This window comes from Schistocerca americana, chromosome X (assembly GCF_021461395.2).
Source record: "Schistocerca americana isolate TAMUIC-IGC-003095 chromosome X, iqSchAmer2.1, whole genome shotgun sequence".
NCBI lineage: Eukaryota > Metazoa > Arthropoda > Insecta > Orthoptera > Acrididae > Schistocerca > Schistocerca americana.
This window is the reverse complement of record NC_060130.1, coordinates 318,525,763-318,550,922: the sequence shown is the minus strand read 5'-3', so window position 1 is coordinate 318,550,922 and position 25,160 is coordinate 318,525,763. Positions and strand designations below refer to the sequence as shown.

Sequence of the window (25,160 nt, the reverse complement as noted above, 5' to 3'; positions counted from 1 at the left end):
AACAGTGCCTTGATGAACTTGTGGATGGTATGCCACGAAGAATACAGGCATGCATCAGTGCAAGAGGACGTGCTACTAGGTATTAGATGTACCGGTTAATACAGCACGCAGGAACACCACCCCTGAAATTCTCGCTGTATAATGGTACAACATTTAACGTGGGGTTTCCATGAGCAATAAAAAGGGCAAAATTGATGTTTATGTTGATCTCTATTACAATTTTCTGTATAGGTTCCGGAACTTTCGGAACCGAGGTGATGCGAAACTATATTACATGTCTGTATATACCGTTTGTTGACCGCTAAAAGTGCAACATTGTGAGAACGGGTTGCAGCAAACTTGAAAGTGTCGTGAAGTGCACTAAATGCTTAGATACGCAAATGAGCATTTGAGCCCAACTGCTCAAAGCAGTTTACAGTAACACAACCTGTATTCTTAATAAGTGGAAAGATGACGTAATGGCATCAGCTTTGATTTCATCGCCGGCCGAAGTGGCCGTGCGGTTAAAGGCGCTGCAGTCTGGAACCGCAAGACCGCTACGGTCGCAGGTTCGAATCCTGCCTCGGGCATGGATGTTTGTGATGTCCTTAGGTTAGTTAGGTTTAACTAGTTCTAAGTTCTAGGGGACTAATGACCTCAGCAGTTGAGTCCCATAGTGCTCAGAGCCATTTGAACCATTTTTTGATTTCATCATCGCATTTGCTCAGATTAGATCATGGCATCAGCTCAGGGCTTTCTTATCTGTGGTGTCATATTACAGCTGAGACAATGGTGCATGTTGTATTCTGCTGACATGAGCAACCCCACCACCTTATCTGCAAGGCAATTCCAGGAACCACATCCAGCCATACTCATGGGCCATGGAGAGGTAAGGGGTAGGGAAAACTACCACAGCACACATATTAGAGTGATTATATTCTCTATAACTTACAGAAATGTAGGTGTAGGGGCGGAAGTAGTTGTGTTATGTAATGTAGTGAGTCAAAACTGGAGATGATTTTACAGATTCCACCAACTCTTGATTTTGCTACAGTGGAAGTATACATTTAATATCCAGTCTCAACTATTTCGCTCATGTTCAGACCTCCAATAAACAAATTTTAAACGACGTACGCTACTTCAACATCGCAGTGTCACAGTGTGACATTGCTGGTGTGCAGAGATGATAATACCAAAGTTATGAGACAGATAAAAGAGATATGATACAATGTGATTACAGCAGCAATAGCTGTGGGGAATTATCAATAATTGTCGAAGTATCGTAATTATATTCCATAACAAAGTAGTTGAAAAGGTGGATAAAAGTCATCACGTATATACCTAAACAGTCTAGCACAGGAGTCAGACACACAATCCATTCTGTAGTGGACTTCACCCTGGTTAAATCACAATCTTTGGCCAATAATACGTAGAGGTTTCGCATAGGTGCATGTCTGGACACTTTATAACATATAATGTGACACCAGAAACATATACTATGTGATCAAAAGTATCCGGACACCTGGCTGAAAATTACTTACAAGTTCGTGGCACTCTCCAACGGTAATGGTGGAATTCAATATAGTGTTGGCCCACCCATAGCCTTGTTAGCTCCTGCCACTCTCGTAGGCATACGTCCAATCAGGTGCTGGAAGGTTTCTTGGGGAATGGCAGCCCATTCTTCACGGAGTGCTGCACTGAGGAGAGGTATCGATGTCGGTCGGTGAGCCATGGCACCAAGTGGGCATTCAAAAACATCCCAAAAGTGTTCTATAGGATTCAAGTCAGGATTCTGTGCAGGTCAGTCTATTACAGAGATGATATTGTCGTGTAACTACTCCGCCACAGGCCGTGCGTTATGAACATGTGCTAGATCATGTTGAAAGATGCAGTCGCTATCCCCGATTTGCCGTTTGAAGCAACAAGGTGCTTAAAACATCACCGTAGGCCTGTACTGTGATAGCGCCACGCAAATCAACAAGGGGTGCAAGCACCCTCTATTGAAAACACGACCACACCATAACACCACCGCCTCCGAATTTTACTGTTGGCACTACACACGCTGGCTGATGACTTTCACCGGGTATTCGCCACACCCACACGCTGCCATCGGATCGCCACATTGTTTACCGTGATTCCTCACTCCACTCAACGTTTTTCCTCTGTTCAGCTGTCCAATGTTTACGCTCCTTACACCAAGCGAAGCGTCGTTTGGGATTTACCGGCATGACGTGTGGCTTCTGACCAGCCGCTCGACCATGAAATACAAGTTTTCTCACCTCCCGCGTAACTGTTACAGTACTTGCAATGGATCCTAATGCACTTTGGAGTTCCTGTGTGATAATCTGAATAGATGTGTGCTGATTACACATTACGACCCTCTTCAACTGCTGGTCGTCTGTCAGTCAACAGACGAGGTTGGCCTGTACGCTTTTGTGCTGTACAAGTTCCTTCACTGTTCAACTTCACTGTCACATCGGAAACAGTCGACCTAGGGATGTTTAGGAGTGTGGTAATCTCGCGTACTGACATATGGTACAAGTGATACCCAATTACCTGACAACATTCGAAGTCCATGAGTTCCACGGAACGCCCCATTCTGTTCTCTCACGATGTTTAATGACTACTGAGATCGCTGATTTGGAGTACCTGACAGTAAGTGGCAGCCCAATGCACCTAATATGAAAAACGTATTTTTTTGTGAATGGCCGGATAATTTTGATCAGATAGTGTAGTTTTTTCCTGATCTTGTATTTGAGATATAAGTATATCATATAAGTTCTACTCTAAAATGGGATGTCATCCACGTTAAACAGTCAACCTCATCTATGTTATTGTTCAGTATAATCCTAGGTGTCGTTTTATATCCGAGATGTCACCTCAAATCGAACATGGCACTCAACCCAGGAAACTTATGGAACTACCAAAACAAGCTGTTCCCTATGACTGCTGCATTGCGGTGAAGTTCTATGGAGAGCGTTTCAAATCTGTTAATGTAGATTTATAGCCTTTTTCCGTGTGACAGTATAATATTTGATTTGCATGTGCGGTTTGTATAAATTATAGTGTCATAAGGTATTCCACAATATGGCGGCGAATAATAATGTAAAAAATAATTTAAGAGTAGATTTCGTGATTTGTATATGACAGAACACCAAATCGCGACGGACGGACTGTGGTATTTTGGAGAACCATAACTTCCCCTATTTTAATGTAGCACCTGTTGTCTTATTTCTCAAAGTCATAGTAGCTTATTAAATCCGTCTGTTGATAGAATACAGTTCATGATTTACCTGTATGTCAGTAGACGAACAGCAGAAACGTTGTTCATAATGTTTAACACACTTAAAAATAATTCCACAGGGTCAAACATACCAGCTATCCCGTTCCCAGTTATATGACCCCCACGACCGAATGATTACTTGATGTACGCTCCGCCATATGAGTAGATTCTTCATCACCTAGAAGACACCCCTTACAGTCTTTAAATCAGATCCTGTGTTACCTCACGGTCGACATCAGTAACCAGTCTCTGGTTGAGACCTAAATCTGTATGGTATGCGTTCGTCTTCTATCTGATGTCTGAAAACTCCACAATCTTTGAGCCTTTACCCTGGTCTTTCAGTAGACCGATAACCTTCTTGTTCTGAAGTGTTATGCCGTAAGGTTATCGACCGCATATCCAGACGAGTCGCATTCCTTGCAATGTTCCCAATTACTTCGTATGTATCGCAGTTTTGCACCCATTAGATGAAACTATCTGTATCCATATAAAGCAACTTGAGATCAGCCATGTTTTAGGAGGTGTAGTGCCTTGCATATTGCTAAACTGCGGAGAGCTGGTCGTTAGCCTTGTGACAGTTGCAGGATCTGTGAGTGTGTGTTGTGTGCATAATGTGTTAGGCTGCAGATGCATCTGAGTAACAGTGCCGACCAGCCTCATGTAGAGACAACCTCACAGTGTTTCAAATATAGTTGCGTGCATCTTATTCTCACAGAAGTTATTATTGCAACATTTCTCTCTCGTTTGCGGTTTCAGCCGCTAGACGCTGACAGCTACAGCTCTAGTAGGAATTTCCCGTAACTATATCTATTGGTGAGTCAGTGCGGGTTGCACAGTTCTGTAGTAATATACATTACAGATGTAATTTCCTCATAAAAAAGATAGATAATATTTCACTGTCTGACAAAAATGTCTATTTTAACATAAATAAACATTACATTTCAATCATATGAGAGTGACAGTCACGCACCAATGTTCCAATAAATTCCCATTTACTCAGAATTTTGTCCAAATTCACTTTCAGTCAGATCACAGGGAGTGAGAAACGCTTCTAGACCCCAATATTATAGACACCGCATTCCGGTAACACGTCATTAAGCCACTTACCTTTCTTCTAGCCCTTCATGAAGACAAATGATACAACTGGATTAACTTATCATATGCAACTCAACAGCGTTTTCAGTGGTATTCCACCAGGGTCCATACTATGCCTGTGGTGATTCACCATTTATTACCTGCAGAGCGCACATCAAACTCATAATGGGGCACTGTCAACTCCGTAATGAATTCACCAGATGCGATTACACTACACCGAGCTCCATGCAGCATCCAAAACGCTAGGTAATTCCTTTGCAACAAATCGATTGTCTGTAGCGCGAGATCCCTGCGATAAAAGAATACGTCATACATGACTCTACTTGCGATAGACTAACACTGATGCTTCTGGTATCAGCACTCAGACTAAGATTTACTTAATTTATAGCTGTAAAACTGGTCACATCTAGATTCTGTGCAGGAGTGATGAAAACAACACAAGCTCCCTACTGGCTTATAAAACTGGTGGGCTGCATTTCCCCCAGAACCACCACCCATGATTCACCAAATACTGGAAAAAATTTACATTCCGACCTGTATACCGCAAACTGAGCTTGTATGATCTTAATACTTATGAAGATGATACAAGAAAGTTTGCCTAATTCGATCACTACAATGTAACTATGCATGTCTAAATGCCGACAACTGCATTTGTTATTTATTACCTGCATGTAGTGGTGTAAATTATAACGCAGACTCCAACAGATACGAATAGTAGCAAAAAAAAATGGCTCTGAGCACTATGGGACTTAACATCTGAGGTCATCAGTCCCCTAGAACTTAGAACTACTTAAACCTAACTAACCTAAGGACATCACACACATCCATGCCCGAGGCAGGAGTCGAACCTGCGACCGTAGCGGTCGCGCGGTTCCAGACTGAAGGCCTAGAACCGCTCGGCCACTGCGGCCGGCCGAATAGTAGCAGTGTATCTTTAAACAGCAAGAGTGTATATATATATATATATATATATATATATATATATGTGTGTGTGTGTGTGTGTGTGTATGCCTTGCTGCTAATCATTAAGAAGTAAATTTGTTAACTGCTGGTACACAGGTCTATGACTAAATGACAAAGTTGGGTGTGAGAAGATAATAACAATCGTTTATTTACGATCATTGCTTTGTAGCACAGGATTTTGCTAACAGTCATCTTCCATAAACTTCAAATTCAGCCTGCATTACATCGAATCCAATGATGTGAAAAAGTACATTGAACTATTGTTCATAAGTTCCGACTCTCCAAACTTGATGACATCGACACTTTTGCACACTTTGGTACATGGGGAATACAGGTACTGGTGCATTGTTCCTCTTGGACTTACACTGTTGTTGTGTAAGTACTCGACAGTCATAGTACACCATCCTTCCATATGGACATCAGCTTGTTAGTCTACCTACCGCATGTTCTAGCTCACAGTATAAATCATACTTACTCAAAACACTCAAAAATGTTGTGTGTAAATGTGCACATCCCCAGAAGTTAATTGAGGCTGGGTAAATAGTCCTACTCGACCCATAAATACCGCACTGTAGCACCGACATGATGAACAGAATGTATGCCTATAACGACTTCAAAGTTTGTTTCAAGTACTAGCCACATTAATGCGCTGAACGCCACTGGCGGTTGCGGTTATATGTATTAGTGAAAAACAGTATTCTTATGGGACACGACCGCTGTGGCTGCGCTGTGGTATAATCAGATGACATCGTGTCAGGAAGACATCCTGCATGTCCTAGCCCCTAACAATAATAATAACAAGGCGCTAAGTATAACGATATACATAAATAACGACAGTAGTAATAATAATTCATTTTTATCTTCTTCTGTCAGTGTTCCATCCGTGACTGCATAACTTTTGTAAAATAAAGAACAACTGCCTTCAGTCACAATCGTGATTTTATTTTAATACATGATGCATTTCGAGCCATGGGGGCTGATCTTCAAGTGCTTTGAGAACCTACATCTATTATCTATCCAGATGTAGGTTACCTTTGTTCCTGGTACAATGGTTTTGATGAGCTTCATAAATTATTCAGTTCACTCCACAATAAAATCAAGTTCACAGCTCAATGGGAAACAAACCGATCCATAAGTTTCTTACATCTCACAATTGTTAATAAACAACATGGACATAATTTTTACTTTTACAGGAAACGAACCTACACGGGTATTACAATACATATATTATCACAGTATCCTAACACACACAAATATGCTGTATTTAGGTCCATGTTGACCAGGGCACACACAATACCTTTCGGATCTAAGGCATTAACCCAAGAGTTTGGTATGATCTAAGCAATTGCAGCAATAATGTGTATTTCCAAAAATGAATCGACAAACTATCCAACAAAATACATTAATAGAAGCACTAAAAGAATAACAACTGACACAACACATTTCTTCCAAAGAATTCCCTATTTAGGCACAGTATCACAAAAAATTTCTAACTTATTTATAAACGCTGTTATTAAAATATCATTCTCCACAAACCATAAATGTGGACACCACTTACCACAAATAGTAAACACAAACACATCAGTAAGAGAAAAAAATGGAATACATAAATTACAATGTAACAGCTTCCCCGCATTTTACATAGGCAAAACAGGAAGAATTTTCCACACACGATGCAAAGAACACATTCATACTTTTAGACTCAACCACACTGACAAATCCGCAATAGCCAACCACATATAACTTGACTGACACAGGCTAAGAGAGCTCAACAACAGCCTAACTGCACTCCATACAGAAAACCATGGTATGAAACTTGCCGTACTAGAACAAGTAGAAATATTCTTACACTAAGTGAAATCTTCTGAAAGCATGTTGAATGAATAAACAGAGTTTAGCAGCCACAGTTTCTCCAGTAACTTTAAAAATTAATTTTTTTTCCTGAAGATATAAATATTTAATAAGAAACCATTTGATGACATAATCCACATTTGACACATTCACAAGTATTAGTTTTGTGGATAATATCCTGTATAACTAATAATACAATGGCTGTGCATCTCCTTTTAAATAATAATATATGTGTATTTGTAAAAATGCAGCATACTTACATTTGAAATTCTTTGACTTGTGATGCTGTAGATCGAAAAGTGTATGTATGTACATAAGTATGTTTACTCATACTGTGCTTCAGAAACCATGAATCCACCACTGGAAACACTGATTTATTTTTCGATGTCTATTAGTTTCTTACGCTTATATTTACAATGTGCCCGCTTTGCAGTACACTGTTGTAGTCTTACCAGGACCACAATTAACCTAATTCTGGATAAATAATCGATGTACACTGTCAAATCACTTGAAGATCAGTCCTCAGAGCTCGAAATGCATCCTGCACTGAAATAAAATCGCCACTGCGACTGAAGGTGATTGCTTTTTATTTTACGAATAATAAAAATAATAATAAGAGATGGATTGCTGTAATACATACCTATAGCTTTCTTCATCCAAGCTGGTTGCTGCCGCTAGCGGCACTTCGTGCTGGGAAGCAAATGATGACGCACACGTAATAAAATTATTATATAAAAATTGCTCGAAAGGTGGGGAACTGAACTTGCATGCAATTGGCAGGCTGTAGGAATCTCTCCGAATGGCTTTGACACATGTCGACAGACTTCCACGTGTTATTTTGGTCAGCTTATCTTGCAACGCATTGAGTAGTTATAGTAATCTGGAAAATTAATAGAGACGATGTTGCCCAAAGCATGGCGACCTCCTTTTCTTACCTGTGTGATAGTCATTGTCTCCATGACAATACACCGAAGAATGCAGAGATCAGCTACACATGAAGATATTAATGTATACGGGTGTCTCTGCATCCCCACCTCCGTACTCCTGGTAAAGACATATGGAGTACGTTGCAGATGGAATCCTGCATCTATATCTCAAGCCTTACAAACTCCATAGTATCTACTACCATATTAATCATGTGATCAGCAAATAAGAATGTGAAGTGGATGTGCCTACAGAAAAAATCAAGGTGTCTTTACTTCTTACGTCATTTTAATACATTTTGCGGGCACTGTTTGTCATTTATATCAATGGACGATGTTCATACAGTGGTTGGCTTACGGAGAATATCAATATAATGAGTGTTGCAGCTTGTGAGTAACATATCTAGCTGTGAAAGGTGGTCATAGAGTGGAGTGCTTACAAAGAATGTCTTGTGTTCGGTTACGCGTTAGGCGTTACCTGTTAGGGGCTATTCATTCGGTATTATGCGTTAGTCATCAGATGTTAGGCGTTAGTCTTTAACAGTTACTTGCATGTGATGCCTGATTGTGCTTGCAATTTGTGAGAAATCTTACATGTAGTACATCAATATTTTTTATGTGGCGGTGGGGCAGAAGCCACACCCTTTTCGTCTCCTCCCCTTCCCCTTCCCCCTCCATGGCCATGGCACTTACCTGGATGCGATATCCAGAATGGCGTTGAAGTTAATTTACTGTTGATACTGAAGTCAGCGGAATATGACATGTGTAGTGGTCTTAGCTATAATATGACACCAAATATAACAAAGCGCAGATGTTGACCTCACTAGGTTCTCTGCCAGTACGCTCTTCGCAACCGCATAGGTCGCGAACCCGCGACTGTCAAGCGAATATGTGATGCCTTATTCAACACCATCAAGATCTAAACAACTGCACGCTATTCAAGGCATGTAAGGCATCTTAGTGAATACAACTTTTTTTTCTATATAGAGACGTGCACGTATTTTGAAATAACACTCATTATTTTAAGCAGGTTAGCTTGGTGTGACTTCACCATGATACGTTCATAAATGTATCGATAAAAAATGGTCATTTCGTCATAACTATTTACTAAATCTCGATTATACCTCGCAACGGATGGACCATGATGAACATAATAATTGTTATTTTTACTTTCAGAAGAAAGGTGATCTGTTGTAGCAGTGCGACTCATCGGCGGGAAATTAGAAAAGACAAAATGGCATGATTTGAAAGCAGAACGGGCAGATCTATATTTCTTCCAGCAGCCAGTTGCGCTAACATCACTGACTGAGGCCCCCTTATGATAATACAAAAGGTCTTGAAACGTTGAACCCAGATTTCTAGAAAATACTTGAGTAGCACATCATATCAGAGGAACATTTCTAAGGGAAGCTGTTGCCTGTCAGTTTATCACAACTCCAAGACGCTTTCAGTTGATTAAGCGCACTTGTCTAGATGCTCGTTAATCATAGCGACACTGAAGCGGGATATTATAAAATAAAGGCCCTTAATATAGTTCACACTATTGCTTCGTCAGGAGAGATTCCTTATCTTTGTGGAAATTTAAAATTTTACCACTAATTCACCACCTCAATAGCATATTTATGTGACAGCTAGCTTAGATCAATATTTCATCAGTTTCAAGTCCGTATCGTTGCGTAAATATATCCGAATATTCTTAAAAGATACAAAATATTTGAATTATTATTGATGTGTTCGTTCACTTAACACTTTTGCGTTGTGTTCCACTGGTATTATGGAACTTGCATTACGTCTGAAACAGAACTGAGCTTCTAAGTCTGTTGACTGTCTACATGCAGGGTGTACCATTCATCAAGAGTGCCTTACAATTATATGAACAGCACCAGTACGTTCCTTTAAGCAGCACCCTACTTTTTTTATTCGGTAATCCACATTTTCTCCTCAAGATCTGACCATTAAAGTGTCATAGGGTAGAATTAACGTAAGAATGATATTACTGAAAACGTGATACAAAACTGACTTTTACTTTCCTGTACCAGCATACAATACAGGCATCCGGCATAGTGTAAGCTGAAGTGACTGGTTCATTTGCCAGAGCAATTGTCACTAAATAAATGAATACACAAGGAAAATGCACGCAGGTCATTCAGTCAACAGTCTATATATGGAGGTTTGTGTGAGTACAGTGTACGCCAACGCAGAAATGATACTCATACATGGAGAATGAAATTTAGCAGACGTACACGTGACTGAGTGACTGGTGTGCATTTTCCTTGCGTGTACATTTATTTACTGTCATATCCAGTAAGTTGACTAGTTACGTAAACCCCGATACCGACACTATGTGCTACAACGGGTGAGACAAAATCGGTTTTATTTTAAGTTTTTAATTGCGTCTGTTGACGTGAACTGCGTACTTAAACAAGTTTTTGAACAGGTATTGAAGGGAGGTAGAAGAAAACTAACTAACAAATTTGGGTGTTATTTAAAAGAGACATATTGCTGTTTATATTGCTTTATTGGTATACAATAATTGCTTGAAACATTTCGAATTTTTCTTCTGGACAAAATGTTATTTTGGATTCTCAAGGTAAATGGGACTCCTGGAATAAAAAAAGAACGAGTTATGACACTAGAAATTTGACTTATCGTTCTATCTGTTACTGCATATCTTTTGGATTTGGTTATGACATGTCCATCGACGAACAAGAACCCATAGAAGAAGGGAATCATTTGAATGTAATTATGGTAGGTGTGGTCTCGCAATCGAACCCTGTGGTGCCCTTCCTCTGACTGGTTCCCAGAGAGGATAAGAATCAGATATCACTGAAAAATCGGGATATGGGCCTTATGTCTTTATCTATATTTATATGTCCTCCTTCACATCACTGACACTCACTCATTACTCGAGATTCAGGGTAATTGACAGATTGCTTGTACTGTCTGCAGAGGAGGATCGGCAGATGGTTAATGCTCCCGCCTGCCAAACATCGCCATTCGGATGCTGCCCGGACGGTGAGACACCTGCAGACAATGGCTGTCCACCACCAGGGACAGAAGATGACAGCGACAAGTGTGGCTGCAAACGAATCGGTAATTATGTTGTCTCACAGTTCACCTGGCTATAAGATCCCTGTCTGACTGCCCGTTGTGACCGTCAGTCTGACTCTTTCATTCTTCCTTAAGCCAACTGGTCATTCTGTGTCATGACACATGACAAAAGCCATTCATTATATGCTAATTGAAATATCAGCATGTTGAACCTCTACTTCTCATTTTAAATTTCAAATTCCACAGATACCTGGAGAACATCCTTCCAATTAGTTTACAGGTATTACACGTGAAGCTAGAATTTTTGTACATTTTACGACATATTAGAAATCTTAGTATCCTCGTGGTCTCCATGAGATATATATATGTATGAGGACATGGCGTATTATAACATTCCTCTTTCAAAACAGCCTCATCATATTTTGAGAATCAATTTTTTGTTATATATAATTCTATAGAGATTAATTCGTATTTCTTTTACTCTAACCTTTTGCCTAAATCCTTCTTTAAACCATTTTTCCGCTTGTCTGGTAAGGAGTACACGTGGATGGACTTCGTAACCACAATAAAGTGCAAATCCAACAGTCTGGTAGTCAATGAATTGCAGAACTAGGCACTGAAAGTCCCTTTATTGCGAGCATCTGCGTACAAATAGAAAATAAATTCTGCTTCTTGAGATAAAGTGATGCTATTATTACAGATATCGAATATTCCATGACATGTATGCATTACAAACACAAGAAATTTCAAGAGCCTTCCAGAAGTGATACATACTAAACAACAAATAATTTATGGTAGTGCAGTTTGATCTAGCGACCCGCAGCACGTCAGCCAGAGACACTTGCCACTGCGCCACATTGCGTGCAGTATCTCTTACGGCTGTGTTTTCAGAAATGGACTGGGCGAAATCATCTTATCCAGTACAACTAACATTTTAGTAACTGTCCTCTAGCCATAAATTCTAACAAGTGTAGAAAACGTTCTTCGCTTATTTCCACACACGCATGCACTCGTAGAATCATGCAGTCACACTGGTTCAGACACGCCCAAAGCGTTTCGCAGGCAACCACGACGCTTTGCTGAAGTGGCTCCTCGTAGTAAACCTACACTGCATAAATAAGTTGTTTCTCTGCACAGCGAAATATGCGGGCTATGGATGTGGTCTCCCTGTAATTATCGATACGTTCTGACAGATTTCATTCATTGCATTTCTAACAATACGATCGAAATTTTACGAGGTTGCGTCATTGGTAAAGTGTAAGGAGTGTTTAAATGAAAAGGTAAGAAGAGACGTAACAACCAAAACGGTTGAAATCTGCGTATGCCGCCTTGGGATAACGTAGAGAGATATATATAGGGAAAAATCTGCATATGCCGCTTTGGGATAACGTAGTGAGGCATCAAGGGACACGAAGCTTGGGTCGTCACCTCCCCTAAAAATATGAAAGCTGTGCCGTTAGTGGTCAAGGTAATGCTCACCGTCTTTCTTGACGTGCGTGGTCTGATACTTACCGAATTGCCTGAGCACGAATAAACTATTAACAGCGACGTGTACTGTGAGACACTCCGTAGCCTAAGCAAGTCCATCAAGACCAAACTGCCCGGGCTGCTCACGGAGGAAGTGATTCTGCTCCATGATAATCCTTCGGCTCGTGAAATAGTGGCATAGTAGTATTCAGCCTCTGGCGATTGTTTTCGAACAAGGGCTTCAAACACACCCACAGTGTTGTTACGTACTTTTTATAGTTAATAGCCCTCATACATGCTTTTATTTGTCGGGAATTGTCAGTTAGTAATTTTGCAGCAGCTTTCTGAAGAATGCTCTTGCAGACGGTACCTATCACAGGTGCTGGGAGGTCACATTGACTTCCAGACACTCACCTCAAATCCCAGTCTGCATATCAATCTGAACACTGCTGTTCTTTTGCGGTCTCCAGAAGAGCATTACTGTTTTATTATTGCCTTTGTTATAAAACGATATATGTTTGTGAAAGTCGCTGTCTTTGCCCTTCACTGCATTAGCTATTTGAGTATCAAAACTGTTTCTGAACGTTACAGTAGCTTTGTCCCAAATGTTATATATGACATAACGGTACCCCCCTACCGGCGTCTTTGAGTTGGTAACGGAATTGCAAATCTCCGTCCAAAGCCGATTGTGGTCGTGCGGGATCCGGAAGACATAATGAAACACGCTTGCTGAGCCAGGCCTCCAGCGGCCAGAGGTGTGCAAATTCTTCTTCCAGCCTACCTGCCCTATCTCTGCCACAACCAGTAGAGCAGCCCATCTGACGCAACGATAACACAGGAGTACATTTGTACTAAAGCACAGGGGTTAAAGCAGGCGAAATTAGGCTTCCGCAAGACTCGCAAGTTCCAGGATACAAGTTCAGTCTGTCGCACCTGACAATAGGCTGCACTATCAGTCCAACGTGACTATCCACGTATGTATTTGTTGAGGAAGGGAGCAGCAAAATGAACAAACCATACTTAGAGAAGACTGAGGAGATATTAAGAATTCGCAAATATTCACTAGTCAAGAAACAGAGGCCAAGTCCAGCAGGAGAAGAGAAGTCGTATGTTTATGGGTCAAAAAATGGCTCTGAGCACTATGGGACTTAACATCTATGGTCATCAGTCCCCTAGAACTTAGAACTACTTAAACCTAAGGACAGCACACAACACCCAGCCATCACGAGGCAGAGAAAATCCCTGACCCCGCCGGGAATCGAACCCGGGAACCCGGGCGTGGGAAGCGAGAACGCTACCGCACGACCACGAGATGCGGGCTCGTATGTTTATGAGGTAGCTTGAAAAAAATTGATAGGATTCTCGCAATGTAAATTGTGTAAAAAGTTACTGAATACTCATTCGGGAACCTGGAGTATGGTGCGACATGTTTGTAAATTTTACCAATAGCTTCCTCCCAGAAGGAGGGCAGAGACATAGTGGCTGACAAGTGTGTGGAACTATCAACCAAGCACTTGACGCTATTTAACATTATATAGGCTTTCTAAATTTAGATCAAACATTGATTGAAAAAGGAAAAAGGTATGCCTCAGTGAATATTAAAAACAATATTCTGATGGTATACAACGTAGTGCGAAGAAAGCTTAGTATGAAAGAAATGCTTCTACTTTCTGATATACGGGTATTATATTAACATTATATAAAAAACGACATTCGCGTTTGCTACAATGCGTTTGAGAATTTAGATGGAATTGTTTCGACCACTTACAAAGAATTCAGCGAACCCGCAATACACATCCTAGGAAAATTTATTAAAAATAATCTAGCTGGCCTCATAATCGGCTAGAAAACAGTAAGGTTACAGAAACTAGACGTGAAAACTTCTGTTTACTTGGCGTTCCAGTATAACAGACATCTTTAGGTTTTTAGGTGCAAAGCGATGGCTCTACTTACTACATAGAACATACATTATTGGCCATTAAAATTGCTACACCAAAAAGAAATGCAGATGATAAACGGGTATTCATTGGACAAATATATTATACTAGAACTGACATGTGATTACATTTTCACGCAATTTGGGGGCATATATCATGATAAATCAGTACCCTGAACAACCACCTCTGGCCGTAATAACGGCCTTGATACGCCTGGGCATTGAGTCATACAGGGCTGGGATGGCGTGTACAGGTACAGCTGCCCATGAAGCTTCAACACAATACCACAGTTCATCAAGAGTAGTGACTGGCGTATTGTGACGAGCCAGTTACTCGGCCACCATTCACCAGACGTTTTCAATTGGTGAGAGATATGGAGAACGTGCTGGCCAGGGCAGCAGTCGAACATTTACTGTATCCAGAAAGTCCCGTACAGGACCTGCAACATGCGGTCGTGCATTATCCTGCTGAAATGTAGGGTTTCTCATGGATCGAATGAAGGGTAGAGCCACGGGTCGTAGCACATCCGAAATGTAACGTCCACTGTTCAAAGTGCCGTCAGTGCGAACAAGAGGTGACCGCGACGTGTAACCAATGGCACCCCATACCATCACGCCGGGTGATACGCCAGTATGGCGATGACGAATACACGCTTCCAATGTGCGTTCACCGCGATGTCGCCAAACACGGATGCGACTATCATGATCCTGTAAACTGATCCTGGATTCATCCGAAAAAAAATGACGTTTGGCCATTCGTGCATCCAGGATCGTCGTTGAGTACACTATCGCAGGCGCTAATGTCTGTGATGCAGCGTCAAGGGTAACCGCAGGCATGGTCTCCGAGCTGATAGTCCATGCTGCTGCAAACGTCGTCGAACTGTTCGTGCAGATGGTTGTTGTCTTGCAAACGTCCCCATGTGTTAACTCAGGGATCGCGACGTGGCTGCACAATCCGTTAGAACCATGCGGATAAGATGCCTGTCATCTCGACTGCTAGTGATACGAGGTTGTTGGGATCCAGCACGGCGTTCCGTATTACCCTCCTGAACACACCGATTCGATATTCTGCTAACAGTCATTGAATCTCTACCAACGCGAGCAGCAATGTCGCGATACGATAACCCGCAATCGCGATAGGCTACAATCAGACCTTTATCCAAGTCCGAAACGTGATGGTACGAATTCCTCCTCGTTACACGAGGCATCACAACAACGTTACACCAGGCAACGCCGGTCAACTGCTGTTTATGTATGAGAAATCGGCTCGAAACTTTTCCCATGTCAGCGCGTTGCAGGTGTCACCACCGGCGCCAACCTTGTGTGAATGCTCTGAAAAGCTAATCATTTGCGTATCACAGCATCTTCTTCCCGTCGGTTAAATTTCGCGTCTGGAGAACGTCATCTTCGTGGTGCAGCAATTTTAATGGCCAGTAGTGTATATTAGCAGTGACCAAATTGAGAATAACCTGTAATAGTAGAAAGAGAGTGAAATTGCAGAGAAAGCCGTTTATATCAAATTATATTAATAGCTCCGAAAGAAGCCGAAAAGCAGAAAAAAGGACAAATTAAATCCACCATTTTGTGGCTTACAATGACCCAAAACGAATATATCTTTCATTGAGCTTTGTCTTGCTATACTCAGGTAAAATAAGTATGTGCATCAACTTTCGAATGCTGCTGTTCACACAGCTGAAAGCGTAAAGTACAAAATGTTACGTAGCGTAACGTAGCACAGCGAGAACACGGAACAAAGTTCCTTCAGCCTACTACGGTTGTGACAAGCTTGCTTGGACGGGAGTAAAGCACCTCCCCATTCGGCTGATAACGTGCGGCAGCTTGCCTGCCTATCTAGCAGGGAGGCTTTGGCACGTTAAAAGAGGAATGTGTACACCTCTGCCAGAGGCACTGGACCACAAGCGCCCTCAGCCACTTCAGTAGTGAATGACCAGCGGCAGACACACAGCCCGCTTGCGCTCGGAGCCCTATCTTCACGTGACGCTACGCAAACGCCATTTACTTATGGCTACAACAACATAGTTCGTACTTAGTACAGTGAGAGTCTTCCTTGTTGCCATCGATGAGCTGGACTTGCTGCGCTGTTTGAATTCAGTCTTCGTCTGCTTGGAGAAATAAAGATTAAGTAAATCCTCTGTTTTTTGCCTTAACTTGTCCGCTAATCATTTCTGCTACTGTCCTGCTTTCTACGACAACAGTTGCTGCTCCACTCTGCAGCCCACCTCTGCTTACCATTATATACAAAGTTCTACTAATATTAGAATCTTTTCTGGGTTCTACTGACATGTTACACATGACTGATATCCGGTATTTACTTTCATATAACAATGGATGAATTATAAACAAATGATTTCTTTTGCATTATTTTTCATATGAAATACCATTGACAGAGTGTTCTCTGCATTGCTCAGTTGCTGTAGTGTAGTAACGTACATGAATACTCACCATAGCAAATAAATCACTAGTGATCCTGAAATAGAAGCGATTGTGAACCGTTCTGACTCGGAAGACCATACATGGTTCTGAGAGTCAGTATTACGATGTTTTATACAGTCAGCATTCTGTCAACAATACACTATTCTTCTTCTGTGGAATACCGGCTACGTCCACTTCTGCAACACAGCCACATTTCTGCAGCCAAGTTGTCAAGAATACAATTGTAATTACAAGGTTCACAGCCGCCAGAACTACTAACAAAGAAAGTTCATTTGAAATAGCACTTTATGCAACAACTGATAATTTAATTATGAAGTGACAAACACTGAGATTAAGCAAGAGTTGTGCTTCAGCTCACAAGTAAACTAAGACGGAAAAATGTGGCTTGTGAAATTTTTTCAACTTATTTCTATTTGGAACAGTAAGAGACAAATATGAAAGAGAAACTACTAAGAATTATGCCACAAACAATACGCAAATTACACAGGAATAATCTACAGGGGAGTTCATGGTCTACCATATTACTTGACGATTGACACTTTAGTGATTAATCGCAGCCCAAAGAATAACAAAAATGTCTTCAGAATGAAATTTCACTCTTTAGCGGTGTATGAGCTTAGTGTTGACTTTCTGGCAGAATACAACTGTGTGCCCAACTAGGACTTGAATCTGAGACTTTTGAAAATTTCCCAGGTTCGATTACCTGTCCGGCACAAAGTTATAACCTCCGAAGACGTTTCAACAAAATTGTCATAGAATAACAAAAATATATTCAGAATGAAATTTCACTCTTTAGCGGCGTATGAGCTTAGTGTTGACTTCCTGGCGGAATAAAACTGTGTGCCCAACTAGGACTTGAATTTGAGACTTTTGAAAATTTCCCAGGTTCGATTACCATTCTGGCACAAAGTTTTAAACTCCAAAGACGTTCCAAAAAAAATTGTCATACTTACGTGTACGACAAATATCGACATCTAAATCAACAGTAAAGGTGACTAACAAAAGCAAAAAATGATCGAGGTCTGCAACAGACCTAAAGGGATTGTTGACGCACTTTATCAGGTAACAAGTACTTTGACCTGTAAACAAAGGACCAATCGCCGGCCAAAGATTGTTTTTTAGGTCGCACAGGTGATGATACACACATGACTTGAGTGTTGTGTACTTAAGTAGAACTCACGTCAGTGGAACGCAAAGAAATTCGTAAGTGTGAGATTATTCTTAGAAGAACTTGAAAACACTCATATAGTACCATACTGAAACAGATTTCAACTCCGTAGGTCGAGAAAACTGCTGAATTGTCAAGAACATCCAAGAAGCCGAATATACTGTCCCACTACTGAAATGTAAAAGATATGGAAAAACCAATAAAAGTACTAGTGACATTTTCTGCCCATCAGGTAGTAACGATGAGATGATCTTTTTGCGTCAAAACTGTAACAGACATGTTTACAAAACTCACGTCATCGATTTGTGTCTAAGGTGCAGCAGTGAATACCAACTTTCAGTCTGAAATTTATAAACATATATGTCATTATAAATGTCACAAGTAATAATACGAATTCATTAGGTAAATTAACCCAGTAATAATAGTATCACAAAATAAGTTGTATTGAGCTGTACACAATGATCAATATTTCTCCTTCTGATCAGTAATGAATTTTAGGAACTTAGTTTCCGGTTCCTGCACACATTTAACAGATTGGATCACATTAACTCAGTGGTGTCAGCAGGGAGAGAAGGTGGAGGGAGGCAGTGGGCTTCGCTGCCCCTGCTGTCAGTTTATTTTGTTAACGAATATGAAAAATATCTGTACCGCAGGGCCTGCGTTTTATAACATAAATTACCTGAAATAAATCACTAAAATTACACATAAATATCGATAAAATCACATGGAAATGACATATTACAAATTAAAGTGAGTTACAAAATAACTAGGTTAATGAAATGATTTATGGAAGGTTGCAAATTAAATTGCAAAAAGGATAATTATTTTAAAATCACTGTTTCCCTTTAATAAATACTATTCGTTGTAAATGTACGAAAATTGCTGAGTAACCAACTTGCAGTTTATGACAGTCGGCATGCTGAGATTGCCGGCCGCGGTGGTCTAGCGGTTCTAGGCGCTCAGTCCGGAGCCGCACGACTGCTACGGTCGCAGGTTCGAATCCTGCCTCGGGCGTGGATGTGTGTGATGTCCTTAGGTTAGTTAGGTTTAAGTAGTTCTAAGTTCTAGGGGACTGATGACCATAGATGTTAAGTCCCATAGTGCTCAGAGCTATTTCAACCATTTCATGCTGAGATTCTGGACAGTAAGGGGACGTCTGTTGCCGGGCACTTCAGCATTTGCTGAAACAAATAGAGAGTGGACTTTCATATTTTCCTTTAATTTCAAAAACGAATCTTAAGAATCAATACGAATATCAATATTTCACAACTAGAATTTACGTTTCGTACAATATCGACAATAAATAACGGTTGTTGCTTGTGCTAAAGTAGTGCTTTGACTTAAGCATAAATTATGTTTTGCACCATGATTAATCTATGCATGTTAATAACTCTTCATGGCCCCCACAATGCTGCAAACAACGACTGAAAATGTGTGCCATCTGAAGTTGAATCACAATGCGATACGAGACCAGTTATAACAAAATAAAAATTGAACCATCACAAACGCCGACCGGTTGCAGTTATTTTACAAAACTTCATTCATCACAGTCACAGTGTTTCATGGCCATAACGTAAAAAAACTTTCTACACAAATACACTGACGTAAAAATACCGCAACACCAAGAAGGATTTGTACGCCATAAACCAAACTTGGTAGGCGTGTTTCAACACCAGAAAGATGATGCCTGTGCAAATTTCGCGCCAGTCACGTAAGAGTGACGCTAAGAAATCCACTATGACGATGCAGATCAAGTTTGCTTTCAATACATCTTGTAACGGTCGTGATTGTTAGTTATCTTTCATATTGGACGTGGTGAATTGATGTTAGTCACAAATGCGTTAAAGGCGACAAAAACCCCATTATCAACACCTCACTGAGAATGAACTAGGTCGTTTAATAGGGTAATAGGGCTACGAAAAGGTGGATGTTCCTTCTGCGATACTGCAGAAAGACTCGGCAGGAATGTAGCAACAGTGCGTGATTGCTTTAAGTGGTGGGTACGAGAATGTACGGTCACAAGAAGACAGAGCACCGCACGTCGGTGTATGGCTCTGACGCGTCGAGCCCCATTGCGGCAGCAATCTGAGTAGTAGTTGGCGCCACAATGACACACCGAACTGTTTCAAATCGATTACTTAAAGCACAGCTCCGAGCCAGACGCCCCGTATCGTGCATTCCACTAACTCCAAACCACCGCCATTTGCGACTTCAGCGGTGTGAAGCGAGAGCCTATTTGAGGGCGGGGTGGAGGTCTGTTGTGTATTCTGACGAAAGCTCGTTCTGCATCGATGCCAGCGATGGGTGGTTGTTGGTTAGAAGGACGCCAGTTGAGTGCCTGCAACCAGCCTCTGTGCGAGCTAGACACATTGGACCTACACCTGGTGTTATGATCTGGGGTGCGATTTCGTATGACCGTAGGAGCACTCTCGTGGTTATTCCACGCACTCTGACTACAAATTTGTACGTCAATCTGGTGATTCGACCTGTTGTGCTGCCATTTATGAACGGCATTCCAGGGGGGTGCTTTCCTAGAGGTTAACGCTCGCCCATAAACCACTGTAGTAACCAAACATGCTCCACACATTGTCGACGGATTGCCTTGGCCTGCTCGAACTCCTATCGGGTACGTACGAATATGGGACATCATCAGACGACAAGTCCAGCGTCATCCACAAACAGCATTTGCCGTCCATGTATATAACGACCAAGTGCCTCAGGCTTGGAACTATATCCCACAAACTAGCGTCCGGCACCTGTGCAACACAATGCATACTCGTTTTCATATTTGTATTCAAAATTCTGACGATTACACCGGTTATTAATGTACCAGCATTTAACATTTTCTGTGGCTTATCTCGTGCTTACATTTACCTGTGATCCTACAATGCTAAGCACTTCAATATGTTACCTAGACAAATATATTCTAAAAATTCCATTACTTTATATTAATTACTTTTTGGTGTTACGATTTTTCCCGTCAGTGTATATTGGTGCTTTTTTCCCAAGAGGTACATACCTTGTACGTTCGTGCCAACATTAAAACAATATAATCTTGTCCTTTAAATGGACGGTAATTACAAATGTATAAAAATTAAGTAAAATCTTGAAAGTGACACAATCGTTAATAAATTAAATAAAGTATGTTGACTAGGTGTCGAAAAACATCGAATAAAATTTACGTTCCTACGGCCAGAATATTCAGGATTACAGTGCTTGTGAACAATACGTACCTCATAAGGAAAGAAAGATTATATGTCAGCAGTCTCCGCATACCACTAAAAAACTGTAATAAAATGAAGTGAAGGTGTGATCGACTGAGTGGCTGAACTACTACATGTGAACGCGGTCGCATGAGGAAGGATATCCATAGTGCGAGTTCCATCTCTGAAATGTTGTCTTCGTAAGGAACGAAAAAGTCAGCCTCTCGGTGCCCACGTCACTACATGCACACAACTTCATAAACTTCAAATGGCTATTCGTACAACAGAACAGTCACATATCAAAATAGACTCGAAAAAGGCTAACTACTTCCATTTTCCAATTGTAGCTAGTAACTGTCCAGCATTAATTCAAAGTAAGTTATTGCGCTATATTTATTTACATTTGTTGTGGAAGTGTTCATTCTTAAGGCATGGTCACTGATTAGTAATTGTCGCTAGTAGTCGTAAGTTGTCGTCAATGAACTTCTGCTAACCTAGAGGATCTTACAGTGGGTGGCGCTCCATGAGTAACTGTTGTCTGACACCCTTCATTTAATTTATCTGACAATGACTACTGTAAATAATTTGAGCTTGAACGTCTTATTAATTCCCTTTCACAACAGCTGATCGTTTCGGTGCAAACCGTAAATAAAAATGAGATAGTCAAAAATATACTACCTGCGATGAAGTACCAGAACTAACAAAGGGAGTCAAACTCAAACATCACTATTTAAAACCCAGTTGTTGTACTGATGGAGAAATTAAAGACCTAATCAGTATCTCTATTGGTTTCAAGTGCTTTGATGAAGATGACGGTGGTCTCCTGGTCAGTATTTCCGATGTCGAAAGACATGTTGGAGGAACGTAATGAGAAAGATAGATTGACGATTCTCTAATGTATAAGATTTTATTGAATCTAAGGAAACCTGACTGAAATTGAAATTTCAAGAAAAATGTAGATGGCATGAAGAGAACATTTCGATTGGACTGTCTGTGATGTTCATAGTTGGTTAATACAAAAGCATATAAAGTGCGCTTTGTAAATTCTGTATATTTTACGGTCACAGATATCAGGGCGCGCTCACAAGCTGGCCATTCACCAGTTTTAAGAAGTTTCACTTATCTACAGACACGCACATGAATTCTGAATGGCACGAAGATTCAGCTGGAAAGCCAACACTTTTGTTAATTAGGACAATTCTCATTTATTGTTCCGTCTCAGCTGCTCATTCTTAACTAAATAACATGTTTCGATCACTCTGGATCATTTTCGTGTCAAAGTAGTTGCGTCAGCTACACGTCTTGTCTACTCAGAACCACATATCAGATTACCCTGATTTGTGCTTCTAAGTAGACAAGATGGGTTTCTGACGCAATTGCTTTGATCTGAAGCTGATCCATAGTGATCGATACATGCAATCTAATTAAAAACTGAGCAACTGTGACGGAACAATGAATGAGAATTATCTTAATTGTCTAAACAGTTGCTGAATATCTCAAGGACGATTATATCAACTATAATGAGTTTTCAGAATGAGATTTTCACTCAGCAGCGGAGTGTGCGCTGATATGAAACTTCCTGGCAGATTAGAACTGTGTGCACCGACCAAGACTCGAACTCGGGACCTTTGCCTTTCGTGGGCAATTGCTGTACCATCTGAGCTACCGAAGCACGACTCACGGCCGGTCCTCACAGCTTTACTTCTGCCAGTATCTCGTCTCCTACCTTCCAAACTTTACAGAAGCTCTCCTGCGGTCCTTGCAGAACCAGCACTCCTGAAAGAAAGGATACTGCGGAGACATGGCTTAGCCACAGCCTGGGGGATGTTTCCAGAATGAGATTTTCACTCAGCAGCGGAGTGTGCGCTGATATGAAACTTCCTGGCAGATTAGAACTGTGTGCACCGACCAAGACTCGAACTCGGGACCTTTGCCTTTCGTGGGCAATTGCTGTACCATCTGAGCTACCGAAGCACGACTCACGGCCGGTCCTCACAGCTTTACTTCTGCCAGTATCTCGTCTCCTACCTTCCAAACTTTACAGAAGCTCTCCTGCGGTCCTTGCAGAACCAGCACTCCTGAAAGAAAGGATACTGCGGAGACATGGCTTAGCCACAGCCTGGGGGATGTTTCCAGAATGAGATTTTCACTCTGCAGCGGAGTGTGCGCTGATATGAAACTTCCTGGCAGATTAAAACTGTGTACCACATGACTGATGTTTCTACCAGTAAGAGTAGATTAGAGTAAAGTAGAAAACAAAGTATTCGACAGCAAGTGAGACTACAGCATAGCGGTTGTGTTTGAATGATGCAGGGTCACTACCAGGAAGCTGCACTGGACAAGGGGGCTGCTTGTGCCGGCCAGGCGTCGGTGGCTCCCGCTGTGACCGTTGCCTGCCTGGCTACTGGGGACTGGCCACGATCTCACAGGACCAACAGGGATGCCTCCGTGAGTACTCAACAAGTCTCCTGCTCACGTATCCTCAGCACAATATCAAAGCACGTTTACCACACAGATGACCTAAAACATTATGAATCGCTGTTTAATACTGTGTTGGTACGTCACTGGAAAAGAATACAGCCGCGATTCTTCTTGGCATGTACTCCAGCGTTCTAAAAGCCCATGGCCGGCCGAAGTGGCCGTGCGGTTAAAGGCGCTGCAGTCTGGAACCGCAAGACCGCTACGGTCGCAGGTTCGAATCCTGACTCGGGCATGGATGTTTGTGATGTCCTTAGGTTAGTTAGGTTTAACTAGTTCTAAGGTCTAGGGGACTAATGACCTCAGCAGTTGAGTCCCATAGTGCTCAGAGCCATTTGAACCATTTAAAAGCCCATGTTATCTTTTCGGAGGTATGTAACACCAAATCTGTAGACATTGGTTACACAAAAACTGTTGTATCCACGGACCCAACCAACCAACCAACTCGCGCACGCGCACCCTGACCGTGACATCGCTGGCCACAGTTCCTGTCGCGGCCGTCGGCGTCTCAGGGCGTTACCGCCGACGGAAGAGGTCGTACCATGGCTGAGCTCGGGTCCGCAGCGCCCTCTGCCTTTTGCATATAAAGAGGAGCGCTGGCCCCCAGACGGACAGTCTATTCTTGAATGGCTATTGCTAGCCTTTCGTGGAGTTTATAACGGAGCCATTGCAGTGTGGTATTTGCTATTGTATTCGACTAGGCTCAGTACACGGATTTCTCTTGGATATTACTTGGACTTGTATTGCTGGTGCACGTTTTGTCAGAAATAAAGATAAGTTATCTCTTCACTCTAGTTGGCGCAATTCTTGTCATTAATTATTTTTCTGCCAACAGACATAGCTACATCCTGGTCCCTACCCACGCCTTATACAATTTGTGGTGGCTGCCCCAAAAGTACCGCCGAGGACCTTGGGTTTGGGAGCCGTCACAAAAAAGCCATTAAATTACAGACTGGTGATTAATGGCCGCAGATCTGGCGCTCGATATATTCCCACATGTGTTCCATCAGGCTTAGATAACACGAATTTGGTAATAAATACGTCAACGTGAGTCCACTAACATGCTCAGAAACCACTGGTAATGTAACAAGTACAGTTTCCTTGCTGGATGATACCATCGTCGTCAACAAAGACAGCGAGAATGATGGGATACAGTTGGTCCAAATTAACGTTCACGTAGTCCACAGGTTTAACTGAGCCTTGATTACTACCATAGGTCCCATGGAAGACAAGGTGAATGTCCTGCGGTATCATAATACTACACCACCAACCTGCGCAAATGGTTCGCCTTGATGATGACGAATCCGTA

General features: G+C 41.6%; 1 protein-coding gene across 1 annotated transcript in view; it reads left to right on the top strand.

The window, feature by feature from the left end:
- The window catches only part of LOC124555995 (agrin-like), a 149,904-nt gene that overhangs the window by 112,629 nt on the left and 12,115 nt on the right, over nt 1-25,160 (top strand). The window contains exon 5 of the mRNA XM_047130039.1: nt 11,044-11,187. Within this exon, the coding sequence (XP_046985995.1) occupies nt 11,044-11,187 (144 nt within the window). The remainder of the gene's footprint in view (nt 1-11,043; nt 11,188-25,160) is intronic.